Source organism: Oryctolagus cuniculus, chromosome 17, assembly GCF_964237555.1.
Source record: "Oryctolagus cuniculus chromosome 17, mOryCun1.1, whole genome shotgun sequence".
NCBI classification, from domain to species: Eukaryota; Metazoa; Chordata; class Mammalia; order Lagomorpha; family Leporidae; genus Oryctolagus; species Oryctolagus cuniculus.
In genome coordinates, this window is record NC_091448.1 from 16,404,659 (window position 1) to 16,431,850 (window position 27,192).

Below are 27,192 nucleotides of genomic sequence, written 5' to 3' on the forward strand. Positions count from 1 at the left end.
AATGCAAGTTCCGGAACCACATCAGAACCTACAAATGCAGACTCCGGGACCACATCAGAGTCTCGCGACAATGCCACACACAAACAGACAAACACAGACTCCGGAACCACATCAGAGTCCTGTGACAATGCCGGCAACACAAAATGTGAGTCTGAAAACAGTTTATGCAATAGAAGTAAAACCTGAAAGACAAAGGGTGAATACTGATGCTGGCACCGAATTCCCGACCGCGGGAATTCCAGATGGGAGTTTCGCTGAGCGTCCTCAGTCTCCCGGTCCTCCCGAGGCGTCCCTCGAGGCTGTAGCGTTGTGGCTTCCTGGCACGTCTGCCACCCAACGTCTACCGTGCCAGCCCGAAACAGCTTCAGGCCTGAACCAGATACAGAAACAGAAATGCACGTGCACAGAGTCCCTATCCTTTAGGCGCCTTTACTTACCCCGAGAGATGTCCGTTGGAGACGTCCGTGGGCAGCAGAGCCATCTCGGTGGGACCTCCATATGTTACAGTCGAATTAGAGTTGAATTGCTCTTGCCACCCCAAAAACGCTCCAAGAGACCTTCTCTCATGTAATTAACAAAGGGTAAAGTTTATTGATGTTCCGACATGTCGGGGCCCCCGTCCCAGTACAGGCGAGCGGCCTCGAATAGTCTTGGGTTGGGGTTTTTATACACATTGAAACAAAGAAAATCAATCATTGCATAGAGCAGACAGTGGTATAGAGTAAATAATTGATACAAGTTAAGTGATTTTACAACCAGTTGATTTATGAATACAGGGAGTGATACCTAGGAATGCAGCCGAATGGCGATAAGGGACACATGGTGGAGTCAGGGGTCCAGGAGGCAGAGATATATGGTGACTTCTTCTATCTCACTTAGGTGAAACTGAGGTTACTGCTCACATTGGGGTAATTTACTGACTAATGGCTATGCAGAGCAAATCTAACAAGGTCAGGAAAGTTCACCAGAGGAGGTTGGGGGGGGGGGGCGGCTTTTAACTTTTTAACCCTTCACCTCTTTCTCTCCTTCTCTGTAACTCTGATTTTCAAATAATTAAATATCTTTAAAAAAAAAAATCAAAGTTAAAACTAATTAAATAAAAAATAGAAAAATTAGAAAAAAATTCAGTGGAACCAAAACCTGTTCTTTGAAAAGACTGATAAAAAATAGAAAAACAGAGAAGACTCAAATATATAGAATAAGAAATGAAAAGGGAAACATTACCACTGTCCCCACAGAAATACAAAAGGATTATTAGAAATTACTATGAACAACATATGACAATAAATTTAATAATTTGGTGGAATTGAACAAATTTTTGGACACACATACCTTATCACATTTGAATCATTAGAAACTACTTAGGCAATTCAATAATGAGAAAAGCCCAGAACCAGAGAGCTTCAACGTTGCATTGCACAATACATTTAAGAACTAATGCCAATCCTTAAATTACTTCAAAAAGCAGAAGAGATAATTCTGTCAAATTCATTCTATGAGGAAAGCATTATTTTGATACCAAAATCAGGCAATGACACAGCAAAAACAGAAAGGTACAGGCCAATATCCTTGATGAACACAGATTCAAAAATCCTCAACAAAATATTATCAAACTGAATCCAACAGCACATTCAAAAGATCTTTCATTATGATCAAGCAGTATTCATACCAAGGATTCAAGGATGTTTCAACAATTTTACATCAATAAATGTGATATACCATATCCATAGCTGAAGACAGAAATGAAATGTCATCTCAATAGATAAAACATTTAACATTAAAGTTTAATATCACTTCATGATAATTCTGACTGAATTACATATAGAAGGAACATATTTCAACATAATAAAAGTCATATATAACAAGTTAATAGCTAACGTCAAGCAAGACAAGGATGCCTACTCTTATCATTTTTATTCAACATAGTACACAAGAGAAAGAAATAAAAGATGCCCTAATTGGAAGGGAGGAAGTCAAACAGTCAGTGTTTGCAGATGACATAATTTTATTTATAGAAAACTCAAGGGGCAGGTGTTGTGGTGTAGTGGGTTAAGCCTTTGTATTTCATATATGCAGTTTTAAGAGCATAATGAGACACCCCACCTTCCCTACCATCCCTCCCTCGTTCCTAACCTCTCTCTTTCTTTCTTATTTTTATTTTTAATTTTTACAAAGACATACTTTCAACTCACTTTATAATCACAAGGTCAATCATCCAGCAAATAAAGAATTAAGTACTAAGTAAAAAACCCACTATTCCTCAAGAGCAGAGATAAGAGTTATAAACGATAATCAAATCTCAAAATGGCAGTTTGACTCCTATACATTACATTTTCTTGGTACTCCATATATTGGTTACCACAAATCAGGTAAAACATAAGATATTTGTCTTTTTGGGATTGGAATCTGCTCTTTACATATTACCCAGTCTGTGAAATTGTTAAAGCAGCACTAAAACAACTATAACACATGGTATCTTAAAACATGCTCACCACCAACTTGCATGTTTTGAGTCAGATCTTTTAGTTCTGTATTTGACAGCTTAATTCCCAGATTGTCCAGGATGGTGTCAAGGTTGTTGACATTTACTTTCCCACCTAAAGAAAGTAACAAAGAATACTGAATGACCCTAAAAAGGAAGTTCTTCTCTTGAAATATACACCCAATTATGAATTTCGTAAGCAGTACAACATTTGCATACTATTTCAGGAAAGTTATCTACCCACTAATGCCTATTCAAGGATTCTATCAAATTCTACTAACCTCAGGTTCAGAATATTTGTTTTAAAGCAAAAAAATCAATGAATGGTCAACAGTTTTAGCATAGAGACCATATAGTTTAAGCCCTTTAAAAATCAATTCTGAAGTTAGACTTGAAGCCATTTCCCTTGAGATTTGTCTTGAGGATCCGCCTACATAAAACAGAGTTTAAAATGACTTTTATATATGTTCAGGGAACTCTGGTCCTGGAGGTAAACATTCTTCATTTCTGAACAACATGTGGGTTTGACCTTTGATTACTAAACTCTAAGTTCAATTTTTATTTACTGCTGATTAAATCCTCTGAATCATTGCTAATCATTTCTGTAACTTTTCATTATGCAAACTTGAAATTTGATGTTTTCATTTCTGTAAAATTTAGAAAATCGTGAGTATGGAACTTTTATTCTAAGAAGGAACATAAAACTCATCTATGAGCATAGATAAACTAAGACTAGGCTCCTCAAAAAGTATAACTTTGTTATATGCATAAATGCACATTTATAACTTTATGAGAGATGTAATAACCTATAAATTCAATGTTTTATAAATCTAAGAGTCTCATAGTTGCAGTCTCATTATACTTCTCACTTACCTTTAAGAGACTTGACAGCTTCTAACAACCTGCTCTTAAAGATCTTGTTTTCATCTATAAAAAAAGGTAAAATTCAATTTATAAAAAAATGGCATGACTATTCTCTAAAATTATTTCAGCAAATGAATCTTTTATTATATTCTGTGATAATTTCTTCCATTAAGACAAATCTAAGAAAATTTTATAATATGGTGAAGCTATCCAAAAATTTATCACAAATGGCATTCGACAACATTCACAACTCACGTGTGTGAGTGCTTACATCTCTCACTTTTTATCCTTTTTTACTTTAATATCACCCTTTCCTTTTTCTCACAATCACCTATAGTTGTCTAAATAATAAGGGTAACCCTAGAAATATTTTCCCTTTGATAGCGTAATTCAACATCATAGAGGTGCTATTCTAAAACTAAAAATTAAACTGCATATATGCAAATTCCCTCATAATAAATAAATACACAAATTATTTAGAGATGGATTTTTTTTTCTGTCTTGAGAATTGAAGATAGTTTTAGAAGTTTTCAAAAACAGCTTAAAAACTATGAATATCAGCATTTGAAATGCTTACCATTGACAGGCAGATTTTTCACCAGTTTTAAGTGTTCCTCATCAGTAAATTCTATTCCCATGTTACTCAGAACAGTTTTCACATCTCTGGCATCAATTTCTCCTCCTATAAAATATTTGTATTACTACATATATGAGTTTAAAATTTCAGCAAATGATTCTAAATTTCATCTAATCTATGGCTCTGTAGCATGAGTGAGTAATGCATGAAGAGCAGAGAACAATGAAGCCTGTACATGGATACTGACTAGAATATTCAAAGAAAAACCCTTTGGTCTCTATGTGCCAATAAAAGAAGGCATACACATGATGATAGTGGCAAGGCGACTCTGCATCCAATGAAACCCACATATGCATCTCTCTACTGAATTAGAATATTGTGAATGATTTATTTAAATAATTTATCACCAAATGTAGATCTTTTAGTCTCATTTTTTGAAAGGCAGAGAGAAAAAGAGAGAGAGGGAGATGGAAAGAAAGAGAGAGAGAGATAGAGGATATCTCCTATCTGCTAGTTCACTTATCAAATGCCTGCAACAGCCAGGGCCGAGGAGGGAAAAGGCAGGAGCTGGAAAATCAATCTGGCCTTCCCACATGGGTGACAGGGGCGCTACTACCTGAGCCATTCCTTGCTGCCTCCTAGGGTATCATTAGCAGGGAGCTAGAGTCAGGAACAGAGCCAGGACTCAAACCCAGGCACTCTGATACAGGATGTGGGAATCCCAAGCAACTACTCTGCCAAACACCTACCATAGTCTCATCGTTATAAATCATCTTGGTGTTTACCACTTAAGAGATGGGCCAAGGACCTCATTAGACATTTTTCAAAAGAAGAAATCCAAATGGCCAATAGGCACATGAAAAAATGTTCAGGATCACTAGCAATCAGGGAAATGCAAATCAAAACCACAATGAGGTTTCACCTCACCCTGGTTAGAATGGCTCACATTCAGAAATCTACCAACAACAGATGCTGGCGAGGATGTGCGGAAAAAGGGACACTAACGCACTGTTAGTGGGAATGCAAACTGGTTAAGCCACTATGGAAGTCAGTCTGGAGATTCCTCAGAAACCTGAATATAACCCTACCATTCAACCCAGCCATCCCACTCCTTGGAATTTACCCAAAGAAATTAAATTGGCGAGCAAAAAAAGCTGTCTGCACCTTAATGTTTATTGCAGCTCAATTCACAATAGCTAAGACCTGGAATCAACTTAAATGCCCATCAACGATAGACTGGATAAAGAAATTATGGGATGTGTACTCTATAGAATACTATACAGCAGTCAAAAACAATGAAATCCGGTCATTTGCAACAAGATGGAGGAATCTGGAAAACAACATGCTGAGTGAAATAAGCCAGTCCCAAAGGGACAAGTATTGTATGTTCTCCCTGATCGGTGACAACTAACCAAGCACTAAAAAGGAAATCTGTTGAAGTGAAATGGACACTATGAGAAACGGTGACTTGATCATCCCTTGCCCTGATTGTTGATGAACAACTTAATACTTTATCCTTTTTAGTATTTTTTTTTGTTCTATTTAATACTATTGGTTGAACTCTGTAATTAATACACAATTCTTCTTAAGTGTTGAAACTTAACTGAAAATGGATCCCTGTTAAATATAAGAGTGGGAATAAGAGAGGAAAGAGATGTACAATTTGGGACATGCTCAATCCTAAATTGACTTGCCCCAAATGGTGGAGTTGGAATCATGCCAGGGGATTCCAATACAATCCCATCAAGGTGGCATGTACCAATGCCATCTCACTAGTCCAAGTGATCAATTTCAGTTCACAATTGATCATAATGATAGGACTAAGAACCAAAGGGATCACATAAACAAGACTAGTGTCTGATAATACTAGCTGATAGAATTAAGAAGGAGAGAATGATCCAACATGGGAAGTGGGATACACAGCAGATTCGTAGAATGGCAGATGTCCTAAATAGCACTCTGGCCTCAGAATCAGCCCTTAAGGCATTCGGATCTGGCTAAAAAGCCCATGAGAGTTTCTCAGGCATGGAAAGCCAAGACACTCTGGCAAACAAACAAACAAACAAACAAAACAAAACAAAAAACACCTAAATGAAAGATCTCTGTGAGTGAGATCCCAGTGGAAAGAACAGGTCATCAAAGAAGGAGGTACCTTTCTCTGAAGGGAGGAGAGTACTTCCACCTTGACTACGACCTTGTCTAACTATGATCAGAGTCGGCGAACTCAAAAGGCCTCCATAGCCTTGGCAACTCATGACAAGAGCCTAGGGGGATTACTGACTCCATAAAGAAGAGTGTCAGTTTGTTAAGTCAACAACAGGAGTCACTGTGCACTTACTCCTCATGTAGGATCTCTGTCCTAAATGTGCTGTACATTGTTATTTAATGCTATAACTAGTACTGAAACAGTATTTTACACTTTGTGTTTCTGTGTGGCTGCAAACTGTTGAAAGCTTTACTTAATATATGCTAAATTGTTCTTCTGTATATAAAGATAATTGAAAATGAATCTTGGGCCGGCGCTGCGGCTCACTAGGCTAATCCTCTGCCTTGCGGCGCCGGCACACCAGGTTCTAGTCCTGGTTGGGGCACTGGATTCTGTCCTGGTTGCCCCTCTTCCAGGCCAGCTTTCTGCTGTGGCCAGGGAGTGCAGTGGAGGATGGCCCAAGTCCTTGGACCCTGCACCCCATGGGAGACCAGGATAAGTACCTGGCTCCTGCCATCGGATCAGTGTGGTACGCCGGTCGCAGTGTGCCGGTCGTGGTGGCCATTGGAGGGTGAACTAACGGCAAAGGAAGACCTTTCTCTCTGTCTCTCTCACTGTCCACTCTGCCTATCAAAAAAAAAAAAATGAATCTTGATGTGAATGGAAGGGGACAGGGAGCAGGAGATGGGAGGGTTGTGGGTGGAGGGAAATTATGAGGGGGAAAAGCTGTTGTAATCCATAAGCTGTGCTTTGGAAATTTATATTCATTAAATAAAAGTTATAAAAATAAAAAATAAATTATCTGGGTGTTTACAAAAACTTTATTATTTTACCAATTTTGGCTGTTGTACAAAGAAAAGAGCAAAATATATAAATGAAAAATATACTAGAAAACAAGTATAATGCTAACAATTGACTTTAAGCATTTAGCAAATAAGGAGGCAAATGCCAAACATAACTGACATAATGATTAAGGGATAATGATAAAATATAATTACTATAAATATTAAACATCTCATAATTATAATTTCTTGCTAACCTGTAGTAGCTTTTACTCTGTCCATCACCTCTTTCAGATCCGTCTTCCCAGTAACTACAAGAAAAAGTTCAATGAAGATAATATCAGAAACTCAGAAAAAGTTAAGACATGTATTTTCTGGAAAAGCACATAAATTTCTTATATTTTTATTTTACCTGCAATCTATTAAATTTCTGGACCTCACAGAATTAATGCTATCTCTCTTAATAGGAAGCTCTCATTTCTTAGAATCCGGGTCAAGAAAATGTACTCCCCACAGTGTTTTGGAAACCTTTATAAATCACAGTTAAAGATATCACTGGAGTTGATCAAGAATTCTGTGAATTCATTTCAGAGTTAAGATTTCAACAGAAGAAAGCTTTACTTAATATATGCTAAATTGATCTCCTGTATATAAAGATAATTGAAAATGATGTGAATGGAAGGGGAGAGGGAGCAGGAGTGGGGAGGGTTGAGGGTGGGAGGGAAGTTATGGGGGGGGGGAAGCAATTGTAATCTATAAGCTGTACTTTGGAAGTTTATATTCATTAAATAAAAGTTAAAAAAAGATTTCAACAGAAAGAGGGATGGATAGAAGAATGGGCCTTGTTGAGTTCTCTATAGTTTTTCATAACCCAATAATTACTCTCTTAGCAATCTATGTATTTTATGGTCCTAATAGTACATTGAACAATTCTTGGTACACATAGGAACAGATCAGTTATGCTGATTTTAGTTTAATCATTGTGAAGATCCTAGATTTCTTCTTACTTGGACTCTTATCCAATTTTTCTAGCGTGTACCTTTCTCTAATTAAATCTACTCTTAAAATATATCTGATAATAAGGCAAAGATAAAAAGATGGTCTGAAGAGAGCTAAAATGCTCACCATCAACTTGTAGGTTTTCTGACAGCTTTGTAAGTTCCTTTTCTGTGAGCTCAATTCCCAATCTTTCTAGAGTATTGTCTAGGTTATTAACATGAACCTTCCCTCCTAAGGAAAAATAAAATGTGAGAACATAAACAAGTATTATATCAAAATTTTACATGAGTAATATTATCAATAATATTGTTAATTACTGTGATGGCTTCACACTGCATCAACTTAGTTAATCCAAAAGTTCCCTTTCCTATATTGTTTTGAGGCTGAATTTGCCAGGGAGACATATTTATGGGATTTTGAATGCAAAAGTGAAACAGCAGACACTGTACTCTGAAAGGCGGTGCAGGATGCCAGGTACCATCACATGTTCATGATGTCATTTTCTATCTAATGGTTCACTTCATTGGCTTGGGAGCAAATAGGCTTATAGCTCTTAGAACTCCTGTCGTATCTCCTCCTTTGGCTTCTCTGAGTCTTGGATCAAATATACAGCTTCATGTCAAAGACATCAGTTTCTTCTGTGGGTAACCCATCATGGGGATTGGAAGTGGGGAGATACAGATGGGTACTCCAGTTTGTCACTGGGAGTTACAGTTTTTCCTCATTCTCTACTTCATGTCCAATTTTTTCCTCCCAATTGCCATTCTTGCTGATTTTCAATGACTGCAGGCCCACTGCCACCTACAGATGCAGCAACTTTTATAGACTTCTTCCCCAATTTTTGGAACATCTGGGTCAAGGTCTGAATATGGGATCTGAAGGTTTCTATGATCAGCCAAAAAACCTGTATTTCCTGAAAAAAAATTGACCCTAAAAGTCATAGGAGTCACAAGAGACCCCAAATAGTTAAAGCAATCCTAAACAATGAAAATAAAGCTGGAGGAATCATAATATCTGATTTCAAGACATATTAAGGGACAGTTATAATCAAAACAGCTTGGTATTGGCACAAGAATAGTCTACCAATGGAACAGACTAGAGACCCCACAAATCAATCCACACATCTACAATCATGAATATTTGACAAAGGAGCTAAAAACCAATCCCTGGAGAAATGACAGTCTCTTCAACAAATGGTGTTAGGAAAAATTGGATCTCTGCATGCAGAAGTATGAAACAAGACCTCGACCTTACATGCTATACAAAAATCAACTCACAATAGATCAGGAATCTAAACCTAAGACCTGAAAATCCCAAAATTACTAGAGGAAAACATGGGGGAAACTCTGTACGACATTGGCATAGGCAAAGACTTCTTAGATAAGACCCCAGCAGCACAGGCAATAAAGGCAAACATAGACAAATGAGATTATATTAGCTAAGGAGCTTCTGCATAGCAAAAAAAACAATAAAGTAAAGAAGCAACTGACATAATAAAAAATTGTAAACTATGAAACTGATAAATAATTAATATTTGGGATCTATAAGGAGCTCAAGAAACTCAATAACAACAAGCAACCCCGTTAATAAATGGGCTAAGGATATGAAAAGGCATTTTTCAAAGGTTGAAATACAAATAGCAAACAGACACATGAAAAGATGCTCAGGATCACTGACCAATAGGGAAATGCAAATAAAAAAAAGAAAATCAAGGTTTCACCTCATCCCAGTTATAATGCCTATTATACAAAAACAACAAAATAGTAAATGCTAGTGAAGATGTGGGGAAAAGGTACCCTAATCCACTGCTGGTGGAACTGTAAACTTGTACAACCATCATGGAAAACAGTAGAAGATTCCTTAGAAATCTAAAAATAGATCCACCATATGACCCAGCCATTCCACTCCTAGGATTGTATCCAAAGACAACAAAATCAGCATATGAAAGAGTTATCTGTACTCACATATTTATTGCAGCTCAATTCACTAAGCTAAGATTTGGGATCAACCCAGATGTCCTTCAACTGATGACTGGATCAAGAAATTATGGTATATATACATGATGGAATACTACTCAGCCACAAAAAAGAATGAAATCTTGTTTTGCAGCAAAATGGATGCAATTGAAGAGCAATATGCTTAATGAAATAAGCCCATCCCAAAAAGACAGATATCATATATTTTCCCTGATTTATGGTGACTAATTATACAGAGTTAAAAAAATGTAATGTATATGAGCAAAATTAACATTTTGAAATTTGATTATTTATAGCCCTTATCTATATTCTTGAAGAATAGTAGTTTTCCAATTTACTACTTACTGATTTTTTATTTAGTGGAGGGTTAAGCTTGAAATTATAAAGAAAATTTAAAGTATATCATTATAAAAGTTAGAAGAAAAATAGGAAAAGAAGGAGAGAAGGTAAGAGTAAGTAAGTAAGGGAGGGTAAAGTGGAAAGTATCATGCTCTTAAAACTGTATATATGAAATACATGAAATTCATCTCTTTTTTAAATTAAAAAATCCATGTCTTTGGAATTAAAAAAGAAAAAAAAGACTGAAATTTTTAAAACAAAACCCAAAGTTTAACCAAACTTAAAATTCAAATTAAATGAAAATTTCAAATTTTAGGGTCTCTTGGAATAGCAACATAGGCAGATTCTGATGAATCAGGTAACATTGCACCTCTAATTTATGTCAAACTTATTTTGCTGGTGAAAGTTGTCCCTTTTCCTCTTCTCAACAAATTAGTTTCCTCTTGCCTGAGAAACACTTCACTGCATCCCTGAGGGAGGCTTTGCAGGAGACTGCTGGTTTTCTTCATGATCTCTCCTCATAATCTCTCCTTGCTTCTAGACCTACATAATCAAGGTTTCTGGCAGGCTCCTACTAGTAAGAAACAAAGTCTGACTTGAAAAAAGTTACTCTCTCTTAAATAATTATAATATTTTGCCAATTTATATAGATAGAGAGGATCCCAAGAGTGTTGGATTAGGGTAGGAAAATACAATGTAAGAATGAGCTGAATTTGATGATATACATATACCACAAGCAGAGATTATGGATTGTTTGGGTTAACACAAGTGGCTAGAATGGTTCTAAAAGTTTTCTCAGTTATTTGACTGAAATTTGGACCTAAAAGTGGCCTACATTAAGTGACATTAAAATGTCCAGGCCAGCGCTGTGGCGTAGTGGGTAAGGCCGCCACCTGCAATGCCGGTATCCAATATGGGTGCCGGTTCGAGACCGGCTGCTCCACTTCTGATCCAGCTCTCTGCTATGGCCTGGGAAGGCAGTAGAGGATGGCCCAAGCCCTTGGGCCCCTGCACCCACATGGGAAAACCTAGAGGAAGCTCCTGGCTCTTGGCTTCGGATCTGTGTAGCTTCGACCATTGCGGCCAGTTGGGGAGTGAACTAGTGGATGGAAGATCTCTCTCTCTCTCTCTCTCCCTCCCTCCATCCCTCCCTCCCTCTCTCTCTCTGCCATTCCTTCTATCTCTGTGTAACTCTGACTTTCAAATAAATAAAGAATACTTCAAAAGATACAGTCAGGAAAGTGAAGAGGCAACCAACAGAATGGGAAAAAATATTTGCAAACTATGCAACATATAAAGGGTTGGTAACCAGAATCTACAAAGAAATCAAGAAACTCCACAACATCAAAACAAACAACCCACTTAAGAGATGGGCCAAGGACCTCAATAGACATTTTTCAAAAGAAGAAATCCAAATGGCCAACAGACACATGAAAAAATGTTCAGGATCACTAGCAATCAGGGAAATGCAAATCAAAACCACAGTGAGGTTTCACCTCACCCCAGTTAGAATGGCTCACATTCATAAAACTACCAACAATAAATGCTGGAGAGGATGTGGGGAAAAAGGGACACTAACCCACTGCTGGTGGGAATGCAAACTGGTTAAGCCACTATGGAAGTCAGTCTGGAGATTCCTCAGAAACCTGAATATAACCCTACCATTCAACCCAGCCATCCCACTCCTTGGAATTTACACAAAGGAAATTAAATTGGTGAACAAAAAAGCTGTCTGCACTTTAATGTTTATTGAAGCTCAATTTGCAATAGCTAAGACCTGGAATCAACCCCAATGCCCATTAACAGTAGACTGGATAAAGAAATTATGGGATGTGTACTCTGTAGAATACTATACAGCAGTCAAAAACAATGAAATCTGGTCATTTGCAACTAGATGGAGGAATTTGGAAAACATCATGCTGAGTGAATTAAGCCAGTCCCAGAGGAACAAGTATCATATGTTCTCCCTGATCGGTGACAACTGAGCACCAAAGAGGAAACCTGTTGAAGTGAAATGGACACTACGAGAAACAGTGACTTGATCAGCTCTTGTCCTGACTGTTGATGTACAATGTAATACTTTATCCATTTTAGTATTTTTTTTTTGCTCTAGTACTATTGATTGAACTCTGTAATTAACACACAATTATTCTTAAGTGTTGAAACTTAACTGAAAATGGATCCCTGTTAAATATAAGAGTGGGAATAAGAGAGGGAGATGTACAATTTGGGACATGCTCAATCAGACTTGCCCCAAATGGTGGAGTTAGAATCATGCCAGGGGATCCCAACAATCCCATTAAGGTGGCATGTACCAATGCCATCTCACTAGTCCAAGTGATCAATTTCAGTTCACAATTGATCATAATGATAGGACTAAGAACCAAAGGGATCACATAAACAAGACTAGTGTGTGCTAATACTAGCTGATAGAATCAAAAAGGGAGAGAACGATCCAACATGGGAAGCGGGATACACAGCAGACTCATAGAATGGCAGATGTCCTAAATAGCACTCTGGCCTCAGAATCAGCCCTTAAGGCATTTGGATCTGGCTGAAGAGCCCATGAGAGTATTTTAGGCATGGAAAGCCAAGACACTCTGGAAAAAAAAAAAAAAAAGAAGACCTAAATGGAAGATCTCTGCGAGTGCGATCCCAGTGGAAAGAATGGGCCATCAAAGAAGGAGGTACCTTTCTCTGAAGGGAGGAGAGAACTTCCACTTTGACTAAGACCCTGTCTGAATAAGATCGAAGTCAGCGAACTCAAAAGGCTTCCAAAGCCTTGGCAACTCATGACTAGAGCCTAGGGAGATTACTTATGCCATAAGCAAGAGTGTCAAATTGTTAAGTCAACAACAGGAGTCACTGTATACTTACTCCTCATGTGGGATCTGTCCTTAATGTGTTGTCCAATGTGAAGTAATGCTATAACTATTACTGAAACAGTATTTTACACTCTGTGTTTCTGTGTGGGTGCAAACTAATGAAATCTTTACTTAATATATACTAAATCGATATTCTGTATATAAAGATAATTGAAAATGAATCTTGATGCGAATGGAATGGGAGAGGGAGCGGGAGATGGGAGGGGTGTGAGTGGGAGGGAAATTATGGGCAGGGCAGCCATTGTAATCCATAAACTGTACTTTGGAAATTTATATTTACTAAATAAAAGTTAAAAAATAAATAAAGAAAGAAACAAATCTTAAAAAAATTCAAATGTCTAAAATTACTTTGTATATTACATAGTAGTGCTGTCCAATAAAACTACAATTAAATTTTTAAATTGAGACAAATATATAGTTTTTAATTCTTTGATAGCCACAATAAAAAATAAATATAGGTAAATAAATTTTAACAGTATATTTCACTTAACCCAATATAGCTAAGAAAATTATAATTTTAAAACATAACTAAATAAATATTATTAACCAGCTATTTTACATATCTTTGTGCTAGGTCTTTGAAACCTAGTATATATTTTACACTTACTGCAATTGTCAATTTGGAGTAGCCACATTTTAAGTGCTCTAAGGCTATGTTTGGCTATTGGGTAGGGTCTTGAACAGCATAGCTATAAAGAGTGTATAAAAGTGTAGGCACATTAAAGTGTTGGAGTAGATTTATCATGTAAGACCTGATAATCCACCTTCTAGCTATGTTTTCTGGGAATGTCTAGAGGAGGGCTACAGCTGTGGATTTGCTGGCCATGTAGTCTCTTTAGCAACCATATCTCTGCCATTGTGGTGTAAAAGTAGCTACAGATAGAACAGAAACAGAAAAGAGTGGCTATGTGTCAATAAAACTGTATCATTATTTTCACAACCGCTAGCATGCTGCACTGGCCAATAGGCCATAGTTTTCTGACCTCTGGTCTAGAAGATACCAGAGTACCAGCACCCTAGACAACCTCTAAGATGGTAGATAGTCTCTGTAGAGTAGAAATAATAGTAGGAGATGCTGCCATAACTGAGATCTCTGGATTCAGAATCCTGAATTGGCAGGGGCCAAACTGGTGGCATTTCACTGCCAAAGACACAAGACGTATATAATTACAACAATAGGCAAAAAAGTCAAGGTTATGATCAGAAAGATTTATCTCTGAAATAGCTGACATTGACTAAATTGTCACTATCCCTACAGCTGAAATAAATGGGCATCTTAATAAAGTCTTTCTTGGTCTGATTAAGCAAATAAAGCCTTAGTTGGGAGGGGGGAGGGTTGACAAAAGTTTGACTTGAACAATAACAAAATAGAATCATAGCTTCTTAATTTCCAGGCCTTGAGCCAGTTCACAAAAAACAAAACCCCTTGGTTGAATGGAAAACAGGGTCTCCTTGAAGATAAAATCAGTAGATATTTACTCATACAGTTGGGCACTGGACAAAGAGATAAAAGCAGACTTTTCGGGAGGTATTGTAAACTGGCTCTGAAGCAGCACTAATTCCTGGAAGCATAAAATGCAACTGAGGCACACCATCTAGGGGCTTATAAAGATGAGATGGTCATCATAATGGGGCTCTGGCTCGGTTCTATCATGAAGTGGGTCTGGAGGATCATCAAACTCTGATTTTCACCTCCCTCCCTCTCCCAACTCCAAATACAGAGTTGGAATACATATACTGAGCAACTGACAAAATTCCCTCAAATGTTCCCTGACTGGTGGAGTGAGTGACATTATGGCAGAATTATTCTTTTTTAAAAGATTTATTTTATTTATTTGAAAGGCAGAGGTAGAGAGAGAGAGAGAGAGAGGTCTTCCATCTGCTGGTTCACTCCCTAGATGGCCGCAATGGCCTGAGCTGTGCTGATCCAAGCCAGGAGCCAGGAGTCAGGAGCCAGGAGCTTCTTCCAGGTCTTCTATGTACGCATAGGGACCCAAGCACTTGGGCCATCCTCTGTTGCCCTTCCAGGTCACAATAGAGAGCTTGATCAGAAGTGGAGCAGCCAGGACTCGAACTGATGCCCATCTAGGATGCCAGAACTGTAGATGGCGGCATTACCCGCTATGCCACATGCTGGCCCTCAGAACTATTCTTATTTACCAGATTCATAAACCAAAGGCAATACCACATTTTGGAGGCATAGCAGAGATTAGTACCACCATCAAAAATTGGAAGGTGGCAAGTATAGTGATTTCTATCATATTTCCATTCAATTTGCCTATTTGGTCTTTGTAGAAGATAGACCTTGGAGAATGATAATTTATTATTATATTTTATTAGGAGTTCTTTCCAATAGCAGGTATATTCCAGATGTGGTTTTGTTACTGATGAAAATCAACAACTCTCTTGGTACTTGGTATGCGATTACTAGATCAGGTAAATCCTTTTCCCCCTTTAAACTTATAACCCACGAGAACTTTTCTTTCAGCTGGCAGGACCAACAATACAGCCCCACTATCCTATCTCAGGGCTATATCAACTCTGAAGTCCTAGGTTATAATCTAGTCAACAGAGTCTTGATTGCTTTTTTATTGCACAAGGTATCATGTTAATTTATTATGCCTATGATGAAATGCTGATTGGACTTGGTGAGTAAGAAGTAGCAACTACTCTAAACAACTTGGTAAGACTCAGGCATGTCAAAAGGTAGAAAATTAAAGTAAACAAAATTCCAAAATCCTTCCAGTTTGTGGAAATTTCAAAGGTCCTATTGTCTAGGACAATTTAAGACAACCCTTTTAAGGTGATAAAGATGCTGTAGAAAGTCTTTTGAGAACCCTGCTCATCATGCCCACTTCTATATATGAGTATTACAGTCCCTGTGACTAGGACAATGAAGTATACTATAAATATTTTTAATGTTTTAATGAATTATTTTTTCTTCCTCTTCCATTGCCCTGCTAGCAATGTAAGTTTTGTTACAGTAGTTAGCCTTATATCACAGTGTTTAAATTACAGGAGGAATGTGACTCAGCTAGAAAAGAAATAAACATGACCTAGGTAGGTAAGGGGTCCAAGGATTTTGTAACATCTACTAAGGAAAGGATTAGTGTAGTTTTGGTTGAATGAAAGACAGTTGTTCTGTTTTTATTTTAAAGATAAGGAAGGCTAAAAAGGGATCTAAGAGTGTTAAATCACCAAGGTGAGAGATGATGGTAGTTTCACTGTGTCAAATCAACTGAACAATAATTATGTTCCTACAAATTACCTTCCCTGTACAGTTCCGGATGCCTCAGAAAAATTTGCATGAGATTTGAAAGGCACAAGGGAAGCAGCTGTTACACTCTGAGTCAGGGTAAGGGGTCCAGGTGCCACTACAGCTCACGATGCTCCTGTCTCCTGGCTCACCAGGTTGTCACTGGGAAGAAGCGAGGCCTACAGAACCTCCTGCTCTTGCCACATCTGCTTCATTGTCCTAGTCATGGCCACGCAGCAGTACCACTTTCTTCCGCAGGTCACTCATACTCTTAAGGGTAGGGGAAGTGAGATGGACGTGGATTCCAAATTTTCCCCATGAGTTATATTTTGTTCTGTCCTTCCCACCCTTTCATGTACAGCTTTCCTTTGTCTTCTGGCCTTGCTACTACCATGGTTTCAGAACATCAGGCCCACCACTAAAATAAGGCAGCAGACTTAAAAAAAGATTTATTCACCAGCTTTCACAATTGCATAGTCTAGTCCTCATAATAAGCCCATTATTCTGTCACACATAATAACTGTTTCCTTAATTGGGCTTTAACTGTCACAGTGACCATAAATTCCATCAAAATAAAACAAGACAAAAAAGTAATTTTATGTAATAAAATTTTCAATAAACAGACTTGCCAAGTATATAAAGTCAATTAAATAGCTGAAATTAAATACCTATTAGTGACAAGATGGGGGAGGGGGATAAAGTTGAAAAAAAATGAAAGAGTGTATGGAACTTTCTGTAACATAAGATACATGTTATTAGTTCAAGCGTAGATAGATTGAGAACCAGAAATAAGAAACTACAAAACTGAGGAGCCATAATTTAATGGTGTTAAGTTGAGAAATGTCAAATAATCTCTCTTTTAACTGAGTTACCTACTTACCCTCGAGAGACTTAAGAGCCTTCAGTAACCTCTTCTGATATATTTTTCCAGAAGCTATAAGAAAAACCACAATTCATTTAATGGTAAAGCTAAAATTATATTACTCAAATGGTATAAATAATTCCAGAAAGAACATTTTTAGAATTGTCTCTAACTGTTATTCTTTCATTTGATGTAATTAATTAAGTTAGGGAAATGTTTCTGATTGTTACAAATATTGCTATTAGTACCTGAGAGAGTCTACTTGTTCCAACAGAAGTATAGCTTCCTTTCTTTTATTTTTTTCTATATTTAATTTTATGATAAATTTTATATTCTCTCTCTTTTCTTTTTCTCCTTTTATACTATAAGCAATTTAGAGGCCTAAGGATAACAATATGTTTCTCTGTTAATGTCAACTTCTGTCTATAGATTTCTTAATTTAGAATATAAACTCCAAATGACAATGATAAGGTTGCTATATAATTTAGGATTTAATTTATTTAGTGTTTTTCTTACTTCACATTTTAGAGGAAAACAAGCAGAAAAAGAGTTAGAGATTTTCCCACAGAAACAAATGATGTTTCTAGAAACCCTTAATGAATCTCTATGATGGCTCACCATCAGTTGATAGGGTTTCCAGCAGCTTCTCTTGTTCCTTATCTGTGAGCTCAATCCCCAGGTCCCTCAGGGTACTTTTCAGGCCACTAGAATCAACCTTCTCACCTTTTAAAAGAGAAGATAGAAGACATATGAATTTTAGATCCTATGGTATTATCTCAAGTCAGAAAATATGTTTTATGCAAGTTAATTACACCCTAGTTTTCAAAGTGAAGTGTCAACTGTAGGATCACTGGGTGTGTTTTATATTTATTGGCTTAATATACATTAATGAGAGAATGAGAGTCTTTGCTAGGTTTGGGAAAGACAACTTCCAAAATAAAATCTGATTAGTGAATTAAGATAATTCTAATTCTTATATAAATTATTCTTCAAAAATGTTTGATTGTTTTGGTGAGAATTATTTATTTTAGTGAATATATTATCTTGATTATTTCTAAGCTCCATCATGACATTTTCTATATGCTTCTAGATAATGTTTATTTAAACATTGGTGAAACAAAGGATAGCATTGGCATAAACAGCAGAGACCAGGGAATTTCAAGTTGACTTTCAGTCTTATGTCTTACTGTAAAAAATCTTCATGATTTTTATCAATCTGAGGAGCCTTGGATATTTCATTCTATTTCACTATAAAACTTTAGATTTCATAAGATACTAGAAAAATCATTGAAAAATAAAAAAACATGAAAGGTTGAAATACCAGATTTCACTTCTCATTCACCTGTAAAAATTTTCAATTTATTCATCAATGTTTCTAGAGAAATTTTCTTATCAACTGTAAGAGAAGGTCAGAGTCACGTGACATAAAAAACACACAAAATATTATGAAAGGGAGTATGGGAATAAAGGTAATAATCTTCATACATTATCTGCTAGAAACTATCCTAAGCATCTTATATAAAGTCACATTTGAATCATGTAAATTTTACTTGCAGTTCTATAATATCTCAAACTCACATGTGTTAGGAAGAAATTCAAATTTATCTCAAGAGCTACATTTCTTTTTTTGTGCAAAGTGTGGAAGACTACCAATTACTGAACATAACATTGGTTATGAGAATATATAAGACATATATATATGACATAAGAATATATATAAAAATATATATAAGACATAATAATATATAAGATATACATACAAAATGCAGTGTTTTAAGGCTGACTTTGATAACTGGCTGTTTGTATGCTTTGTTGTCATTTATACCTTCTTGATTGTGTCAGATTAGACCACTATTTCTAGTGTTACTTTTCCTAGGATTTCTATTGCCAATGGTTCTTATGCTTAAACTCTCATAGCACAACTATGATATATGGAAAACTTGCTTACCACCAACAGGGAGATTTTGAGTCAAATCTTTAAGTTCGTTATCCTTTAGCTTGATTCCCATATTATCCAGTATAGGCTTCAAATTGTTGACACTGACATTCCCACCTAAGGAGACAATCCCTTAAAAACTTATAAAACTCCAAGAAACACAATTTCTCACTGTGAATTTTTAAATTTTTTAAAGATTTATTTATTTACTTGAAAGTCAGGAGTTACCGAGAGAGAGAGAGATGGAGAGACAAGAGAAAGAGCAAGAAAGAGATAGAGAGGGGAAGAGAGAGAGAGAAAGAGAGAGAGAGAGAGAGAGAATCTTCCATCCACTGGTCTACTCCCCAATTGGCCACAAAAACCTGGACTGGGCCAGGCCAAAGCCATTAGCTTGCAATTCCATCTGGGTCTTTCGTGTGGGCAGCAGGGGCCCAAGCACTTGGGCCATCTTCTGCTGTCTTCCCAGGCACACAATTAACAGGGAGCTGGATACAAAGTGGAGCAGCCGGCACTTGAACTGGCGCACATATATGGGATGCAGCTTAACCTACTGATCACAATGCTGGCCCCCTTATTGCGAATTTTTTGAATTGTATGCAATGCTAAGATGATTATAATTTCAGGGAGGTCATGTATCCTTTAAAACTTATTTAGAAACCCTAGGGCTAGTAATGTTTGTTGTAAAATGTGAGAAAAATCTATTTTTAAAATTAATATTGCTTTAAATTGACACCTACTAAATATTTATGGTATATAATATGATGTTTTGATATATGTACACAAATTGGAATCAAGCTAATTAACATAAACATCACTTTGTTTACCTTTTTTTTTTTTTAACTTGGAAGAGTTACATAGGGAGAGAGGAAGAGGCAGAGAGAGAGAGAGAGAGAGAGAGGTCTTCCATCTGCTGGTTCACTCCCCAGTTGGCCGCAACAGCTGGAGGTGCACTGATCCAAAGCCAGGAGCCAGGAGCTTCTTCTGGGTCTCCCATGTGAGTGCAGGGGTCCAAGGACCTGGGCTATCTTCTACTGCTTTCCCAGGCCATAGCCGAGAAGGATGGGAAGTGGAGCAGCCGGGACTTGAACCAGCATCCATATGGGATGCTGGCACTGTAGGTGGCAGCTTTACCCGCTATGCCACAATGCCAGCCCCTTACCTATAATTTTTTATGGTGAGACATTAGAATTTATTCTCATAGTTATGAAAACACTAATTTTAGGAAGGAGACTAGAGATTTTATACTCATAAAAAAGTTAACTATGAAGTTAAAATTCGAGTCACTCTTTTGAATATAGAGTCCAGCCTACAAAATACAAAATGTTAAATACTATAAATGTTAAGGATTATAGCCATTATGGAGACAATTTGGACATTCTTCAAAGCATTAAAAATAACACTAACATGATCCAGCAATCCCACTACTCTGGCATATACATATTCAAAGATATGTAATCAGTATGACGATTCACACTCCACTTCCATGTATGCTTATGTTTATTATAGCATTATATCTAAGTGTCAATCAATGGATAAATGGATAAAAAATGTGGTATATACTTTATATACCATGGAATAATGTTCAGCCTTTTAAAGAAGGAAATCCTATTATTCTCAACAATATGAATTACTCCGGAGGAAATTAAGTTATGTGAATTAAACCAGGCACAGAAAGATTAAAGATTAAAAGATTAAAGATTAAAAAAGTTGATCAGAATTAGAGAGTACAATGGTAGTTATCAGGAGCTGAGTAGTTGGAGGAATGTTTGGAGAGATGTTGGTCAAAGAACATAAAATTTCATGTAGATAGGAGAAAAATAGTTCAAGAGAGCTATTGTACAATATGGTGACTATAGTTAACAGCAATATATTTTATTCTTGGAAAATGTTAACAGAGTGGAGTTAAGAGTTCACACCATAGAAATGATAACTATATGAGATAATGCATATGTTAACTAGATATAGTCATTCCAAAATGTACATATACTTCAAAACATCATATTGCATGAGTTAAATACATGCAAATTTATCTATAAATTTAAAATAAACCAATATAGAAGTAAATGAATTTTAATTCTGGGGCAAATATTCTTTACTATGAACAATATGTAGGTTGACTTTTGATGGCTGAATTCTCAATTTAGTTTTATCTTCTTCAAATTAAATTCTCTAAATTCTTACTAATCTTTTCTGTCACTTTTTATTATATAAACTTAAAGCTTTGTTTCTTTTGTTGAAAAATTTGGAAAATATTGAGAGTGTGGAGAACTTCATTCTTAGATGTAAAAACAGAAGATCAGTTATTTTGATCTTTAGTGGGATCTTTGTACTCAGGAGATATGATAGTATTTATTGATTTTATACATTGGATGGTAAAATATGAGAATCCTATATTTGTCTTTATAATCATTATGTTTTTCACTCACTTTTAAGAGATTTCACACTTTCCAGCAACCTGTTTTGGAAGATTTTTTCATCATCTGTAAGAAAAGACATGATTCAAGTCACAAAAAAATGGAGAATCACTAGACTACTCCTAGGAAAACTGATTTTTCAAAAATTTTCATGAGAAATTACACTCAAACACATATACTTTTATAAAATTTCTGCCCAAATTCTGCCTTTATTTGCAGAATATCAACTATCAACCCTGTTCCTCTTTCTACAAATCCCAGATTAACCATTTCTTCTTCTTTGTTTAACCCTTAATGATATGATTCATCCTAATGTGGACATTGTTTCCCAATCTGAAAGTATAAATACACAGGGACTCATGTCAAGTGTAAATGTTCATTCTACTTTGGAGATAAACTTTTTGTATTCTGAAGCTTAGAAAGCAGAGATAAGTTTTTAGAAAAAGCTCTTTTTGGTTATGTTGGTATTTGAAACTCTTACCATCTAGTGGCAGGTTTTTCAACAGTTCCAAGAATTCCTCATCCTTGAGTTCTATCCCCATGTTTTCCAGAACACTTTTCACATCATTGACATCAACCTTCCCTCCTTAATAAAAAAGATTAAAATAATGACATATATGCCATTTAAGTACAACAAAGTGGGTATAATTAAACTAATGAGGATGGGATGGGGCAAGAACAGAGACAATGTTATCAAATAAACACAATTTGTTTTCAAAAGACTGATAAGAGAGGTCACTCTCAGTGGTAGCCTCATGTGCCTGTAGGACTTCCAACTACAGAAAACATAGTTGACCAGGGGCTGCAGTTACTGCTTTGATGTTCACTTTCGAATCTGCACTAAGGCCACTGCCACAGGCTTCTCTTGGTCACTGACTGATTACAGCAGAGATATCGAGAGACCTGTTCCTAGGAGATATGGGATGGTTGACATCTAGATGATTCCTTGAATGTCTTTCTAGACCTTCCTTAGATTGCAATGGAAATCTGGGATGTTTCTAACCAATCAATATCTCTCCCCCACCCCATCCCTCCTTCTCCTCATCCACTTTCTCCTCTTCCTCCTTCTCAATCTCCTTCTCTTTTTCTGCACCTGGGACTAGATTTCCATTGTAGTCTGACAGTTTCCCAGCTTTTCCTGCCTCCCTCCCTTTTTTCTTATACACATAATTTCTTCTAATAACGTCCTTGCACAGTTAATCCTGTCTTGTCTGCTTCTTGAAGAGCTTGAACTAACACACTCATAACAACAATAAATCAATATTAATGTATCTCTCCAATTAGTAAGTTGCAAATGGCTTATTTTAATAATTCTACCAACATGTAGAATCTAAAATCTCTCCTTTAAGTGACCACTAGGCTCTTTTCCAAAGATTCATTTCAACTTTTATTATAGATTTTGACTGCCTTAAAATAAGAAAAAGCAAGTGTATTACCAAAAAGTGTATCAGAAAACACCCCAATTTCTGGGCTATTGTATATAAAACACTAAACAAATAAAGGGCACAATGCTAGAATTAGCATGGCAATTAAGGCATGAAGAAAAAATGTAATTGTTATCAAAATTTTTCTCACTCACCTGTAATTGCTTTTATTCTATCCATTATCTTATTCAGATCAACTCTTCCATCAGCTACGAAGAGAGCCAATTGAGACAGGCAATCATGAGATTAGAAAAACATATGTGAAGGATGTATATTTGGATAAAAGTCTAGATAAGTTCCATTCATGTATTTTTGCCCACACATATTAAATCTCCAGATTTCAAGAATTTAAGCTTATCATCATATTTGCAAAAAGATGTATTGGGAGAGTAAAGGCATGTCATCTTTCCTGCTCTTTTTGACCTATTAGCATTGGTCAGCTGTCTGATAACCCTTACTTCAGGTGTTGCTGTTGAGCTCTGACAGTAGCCACTAATGCAACCTATATGGTAAGTGTATGTAATCTAAAGCAAAGAGAATCTGAGCATATGAAAATATTTGAATTAACTAAAGGAGAGAAGGAGAGGCTAGAAAGGGTCTTCTACATGGAAGAAAGGCTGATGAATATGAAAAAAGAATCTAAGTGCAATATATACAGTACACACATATGCAATGTATGGAGAACTATAGGCAGTTCAACATGGCAGAACAGATTAGGGAAAGTACATTCAATCAATAGAGCTAAGTGGGTCCCTCAATGAGAGAGGGACTTGTAAGATATTTAAAGGAGCTTAGTCTTTATCACTAGATTATATGGAGTCACTGAGGGTTTATAAATTCAGAAATGGTATCGATCAAATAACATTTGATTTTATTTTTCTTTAATTTGAATTTTAGACTTACTTTATTATTATATAAAGTTCCACTTATATTAAAAGGGAGTTAAAAATCAATACAAAATACAGACAGAAATTCTCCCTTCCACCCAGTTCCAATCTCTTATCCTTGGGTTCAATTTCTCAAAAATAACTATATTTTTGCTACTTTATTTATAGTTATCCTGGTTGCATGTTCCATAATTGTAAATTAAATACATATTCCTGTATTTATTGAATAGTCAATATGAAAGAATATTTATTAGTTGTTATAAGTGATTGAAATTTATTTCCCAACACTATTCCATCATTTAACCCACTTTTCATGTTTCAGGGAAATATTAAATTTTTTATGTAGTCCTCCATAACGCTAACATATACTGGCATCTTGATTTCTTTTTTAATAGTTACATATATGTCACTATTTTATATGTGGATATTTAATCCTGCAACTTTATGGATTCTTTTTTTTTTTTTTTTTTGACAGGCAGAGTGGACAGTGAGAGATAGAGACAGAGAAAAAGGTCTTCCTTTTTCCGTTGGTTCACCCTCCAATGGCCACTGCAGCTGGTGCACCACGCTGATCCGAAGCCAGGAGCCAGGTGCTTCTCCTGGTCTCCCATGGGGTGCAGGGCCCAAGGACCTGGGCCATCCTCCACTGCACTCCCTGGCCACAGCAGAGAGCTGGCCTGGAAGAGGGGCAACCGGGACAGAATCCAGCGCCCCAACCAGGACTAGAACCTGATGTGCCGGCGCCGTAGGCGGAGGATTAGCCTATTGAGCCGTGGCACTGGCCATGGATTCTTTTATTAGTTCTTGCAGTTTTTTTTTTTTTTTTTTTTTTTTTTTGTGGAGTCCTAGTGTACTCTTTATATAAGACCATATCATCTACAAACAGTGACAATTTAACTACTGTCTTTCTGATTTATATGGCTTTTCTTTCTTTCTCTGGCCTATTTACTCTGGGTATTACTTGCAGGACGATATTGAATAGAAATGACAAGAATGAAAATCCTTGTCCTGTACATAATTTTAGAATAAAAGCTTTCAACTTTTCACTGCTGAGTATAATGTTAGCTGTGGCTTGTAATATATGACCTTTATAAAATATGCAGTCCTTCTATATCCAATTTGTTAAGAATTTTTATCATGTGATAGTATTGAATTTTTTCAAATGTGTTTTGTGCACTTATGAAATGGTCAGGTGGTTTTTTGTCCTACATTCTGTTAGGTAGTGTATCACAGTTAAAGATTTGCTTATGCTGAATTATTCCTACATCCTTAGTATTAATCCTTCTTAATCACTGCAAATGATTTATTTTATTTATTTATTTATTTATTTATTTGGGGGAGCTCTCATCCACTGGTTCATTCCCCAGATGCTCACAACATCCCCCACCTGGTGTGTCAAAGACAAAATCCAGGGATTTAATGCAGGTCTGTCTTTGGGTGTCAGCAGCCCAGTCAGCAGAGTCATCAGCATTGCCTCTCAGTGTCTGCATTAGCAGGAAGTTACACTCAGCAGCAGAGCTGATTACTGAACCCAGGTACTCTGATATGGATGTGGACATCTTAACTATTTTCTTAACTACTAGACCAAACGCTCTCCGCAGGAATACTTTTTTTACAGTTTTGATGAATTTGGATTCCTAGTATTTGTTTGATGATTTTGCATCTATGCTTATTAGGGATATTGACCTGTAATACTATTTTCTTGTACGGTCCTTGACTGATTTTGATATGAAGCTAATCCTGGCCTTAAAACATAAATTCAGAAGTACTCCCTCCCTAATATTTGGGAAGAGTTTGGGAAGCACTGGTATTAGTCTCTTTCTTTCCTTCTTTCCTTCTTTCTTTCCTTCCTTCCTTCCTTCCTTCCTTCCTTCCTTCCTTCCTTCCTTCCTTCCTTCCTTCCTTCCTTCCTTCCTTCCTTCCTTTCTCTCTCTCTCTCTCTCTCTCTCTCTCTCTTTCTTTCTTTCTTTCTTTCTTTCTTTCTTTCTTTTTCTTTCTCTTCCATTTATTTATTTATTTGAAAGGCAGAGTTAGAGAGAGAGAGAGATCTTCCATCTGATGGTCCACTCCCCAAATGGGCACAACAGTTAGGGCTGAGCCAGGCTGAAGCCATAGCCAGGAGCTTCCTCCAAGTATCCCATGTGCATACAGGGGCCCAAGCATTTGAACCATCCTCTGTTGCTCTCCCAGAAAAATCAGTAGGGAGCTGGATCTGAAGCAGAACAATCTGGACATGAACTGGGGCCCATACAGGATGCCAGATTGCAGGTGGTGGCGTTACCTGCCACGCCACAATGCTAAACCCCTGTAATTAATTTTTGATTCATTGATTGCTCAGGAGTGTGTTGTTTAATTTCCATTTTGAATTTTCCGATACTACTACTGCTATTGATTGCTAGATCCAACCATTGTTGTTGGCAGAAAATTCTTAATATGGTTTCTTTTTTTCTTTCTTTTCTTTTTAGAAAACTTTTATTTAATACATATAAATTTTGAAGGTACAACTTGTGGATTATAGCGGTTTTCCCCCCATAACCACCATCCTACCCACAAACCATCCCATGACTTCTTTGTCTCTTTTTATAGTTTTTGTTGTAAAGTCTATTTTGCCTGACATAAGTATAGTTACTCTTACTGTCTCTTTGTTTCTATTTGCACCCATCCCTTCACTTTTGGTCTGTGTGTGTCCTCAAAAACTGGTTTTAATCATTTATCAGAAGCATATCATTGGGTTCTGTTCTTTTTTTCCCCTTTTTTAAAAATTTTTTTAATTTTAATTTTTATTTAGTTTTTAACAGATTCAATATGATTTGCAGATACAATTCTAAGAACATAATATTTCCTTTCTCCCTCTCTCCCTTCCCCTCTGTCCCTCCTGCCCTCTTTCCCTCTATTTTTCTTCTTTGTTTTGATATGGGGGAAGGTTGCGATAACATTTTAAAATTATATTATAGTAAAAAGGCTTAGTACTTCACCAAACAAGAAATTTAACAAGTAAAAAGCAAAAAGACCCTGGTTTAGTGGAAATATAGACACAGCTATTCCACCACTTTATATCTTTTTTTTTTTTTTTGACTGGCAGAGTGGACAGTGAGAGAGAGAGAGAGAGAGAGAGAAAGGTCTTCCTTTGCTGTTGGTTCACCCCCCAATGGCTGCCGCAGCTGGCACGCTGCAGCTGGTGCACCGCGCTGATCCAAAGCCAGGAGCCAGGTGCTTCTCCTGGTCTCCCATGGGGTGCAGGGCCCAAGGACTTGGGCCATCCTCCACTGCACTCCCGGGCCAGAGCAGAAAGCTGGACTGGAA

At 36.7% G+C, this 27,192-nt stretch overlaps 1 protein-coding gene across 33 annotated transcripts in view; it reads right to left on the reverse strand.

Moving 5' to 3' along the window:
* Positions 1–27,192, reverse strand: part of EFCAB3 (EF-hand calcium binding domain 3) — a 649,184-nt gene that overhangs the window by 250,181 nt on the left and 371,811 nt on the right. For 32 of the 33 annotated variants that reach the window (XR_011383437.1, XM_070060541.1, XM_070060535.1 and 29 more), the window contains 12 exons: positions 23,158–23,211; positions 22,060–22,164; positions 21,591–21,644; positions 19,177–19,281; positions 18,571–18,624; positions 17,847–17,951; positions 17,247–17,300; positions 8,037–8,141; positions 7,169–7,222; positions 3,924–4,028; positions 3,356–3,409; positions 2,493–2,597 (listed from right to left, as the gene is read on the reverse strand). Coding sequence is in view for 32 of the 33 variants with exons in the window: in XM_070060541.1 (XP_069916642.1) it covers positions 2,493–2,597; positions 3,356–3,409; positions 3,924–4,028; positions 7,169–7,222; positions 8,037–8,141; positions 17,247–17,300; positions 17,847–17,951; positions 18,571–18,624; positions 19,177–19,281; positions 21,591–21,644; positions 22,060–22,164; positions 23,158–23,211 (954 nt within the window). In the remaining variant the exon portion in view is untranslated. The remainder of the gene's footprint in view (positions 1–2,492; positions 2,598–3,355; positions 3,410–3,923; positions 4,029–7,168; positions 7,223–8,036; positions 8,142–17,246; positions 17,301–17,846; positions 17,952–18,570; positions 18,625–19,176; positions 19,282–21,590; positions 21,645–22,059; positions 22,165–23,157; positions 23,212–27,192) is intronic. The other variant, XM_070060537.1, reaches the window with a different exon arrangement.